At 39.2% G+C, this 1,406-nt stretch overlaps 1 protein-coding gene across 1 annotated transcript in view; it reads right to left on the bottom strand.

The window, feature by feature from the left end:
* LOC115219434 (protocadherin-like protein) overlaps positions 1-1,406 on the bottom strand; it is a 106,991-nt gene that overhangs the window by 25,627 nt on the left and 79,958 nt on the right. The window contains exon 2 of the mRNA XM_029789597.2: positions 3-1,406. This exon is cut by the window's right edge and continues 1,078 nt beyond it. Coding sequence (XP_029645457.2) covers positions 3-1,406 — 1,404 coding nt within the window. The remainder of the gene's footprint in view (positions 1-2) is intronic.

Raw genomic sequence — 1,406 nt, 5'->3', positions numbered from 1 at the left:
ACGTTCTTCTGTTTGCGGCTTCTATTTGTTCTGGAGTCATTTTCTGTTCAGGAATAATAATTTTTTGTTCTTGTATTGACATTTCTGCTGAACTACGCTCATTGCTGTGTCTCCTGGAAAGAGTGGAATTACTGAGACTCTGTTGTTCTGAAGACCTTCTGTTTACTTGCGGATCTGTATGGAATATTTCTTGCTCAGCAGAATAATTCAAAAGACTTTGTTCAGCTGCTTGTTTTATTGTCGGGCTGACTCGTCCACTTTCTGGTGCTTTGGATTGGTTTTTCCACTGAATAATACAAACTGTTAATGAGATCGATATTGATATGGCTATTATCACAGAAAGCAGTACAATAACTATGACCAAATTGAGGTGGATTCTGTCACTCGGCTGTGTTCGCTGGTGCATGATCATTTCCTGTGTATCATTGCTGACACTCAGGATTAAAGTTAGTGTTGTTGTTGATGACAGAACGGGAATGCCACTGTCTTTGACGAGGAACTGTAGGTCATAGGAACCAGCATCATTTCGGTAAACATCCCGTGTGAAAGACAACAAACCATTATAAGAATCAAGCGCAAACAAATCTCTTTCGTTGCCTCCAACAATTTCAAACTGAAGGAAGGCGTTTCTTGGACTGTCATTATCGAAAGCTTTCAAAAAAGTGATATTGTTGCTACTTTGTGGTTCATAGTAGACCTCCATAACTGCAGGATTCTCACTTGGAAAAGTAAAGAATGGTGCATTGTCATTTTCATCCATCACTTCCACAACAACGCTGGCAGAAGTGTTCAGTGAAGGTCTTCCGTTGTCTCGGACAAACACTGGAAATTCATACAATTCTTTAGTTTCTCGGTCTATTCGGCCTTTTGTGGTGATCAACCCATTCTCCGATATTTGAAAAGGAAGGCTATTTTCATCTTTCTCAGACATGAAATAGTGGAGTTCACCTCCAGAATCTAAGTCAGGATCAGTAGCATTGACAAAACCAACTGGGAAATTTGGAGCCTGGTTCTCATAAGAGAGGAACTTGAATGTATCTTTTGTAAATTCTGGTCTCACATCGTTGACGTCTGTCACTTGGATTGAAAACTTACGTTCTGCTTTCAATGGAGGCGTCCCTTTGTCTTGACATATTATGGAAAACTCAAAATGGTCTTGTTCTTCTCGGTCTATGGGATTTTTTGCAATTACTTGGTATTCTTTTGAGCCTAAAATCTGTAGCTGGAATTTATCATGGTTAAGTTCACAAGAAATCTCTCCATTTTGGCCAATATCATCGTCAATAATTATCACATAGGCAATGAAACTTCCTACCTTAATGGCTTCTGAGATTGTTGCAGAGTTTTCGGATTGTGAAGTGAGGAATTTAACGTCAATACGGGGAGTTTTATTTTGTTGGTTGATA

The sequence above is a fragment of the Octopus sinensis genome, linkage group LG14 (genome assembly GCF_006345805.1).
Source record: "Octopus sinensis linkage group LG14, ASM634580v1, whole genome shotgun sequence".
Taxonomy (NCBI): domain Eukaryota; kingdom Metazoa; phylum Mollusca; class Cephalopoda; order Octopoda; family Octopodidae; genus Octopus; species Octopus sinensis.
Note: the sequence above shows the minus strand (reverse complement) of the source record. Positions and strands in the feature narration are given on the sequence as shown.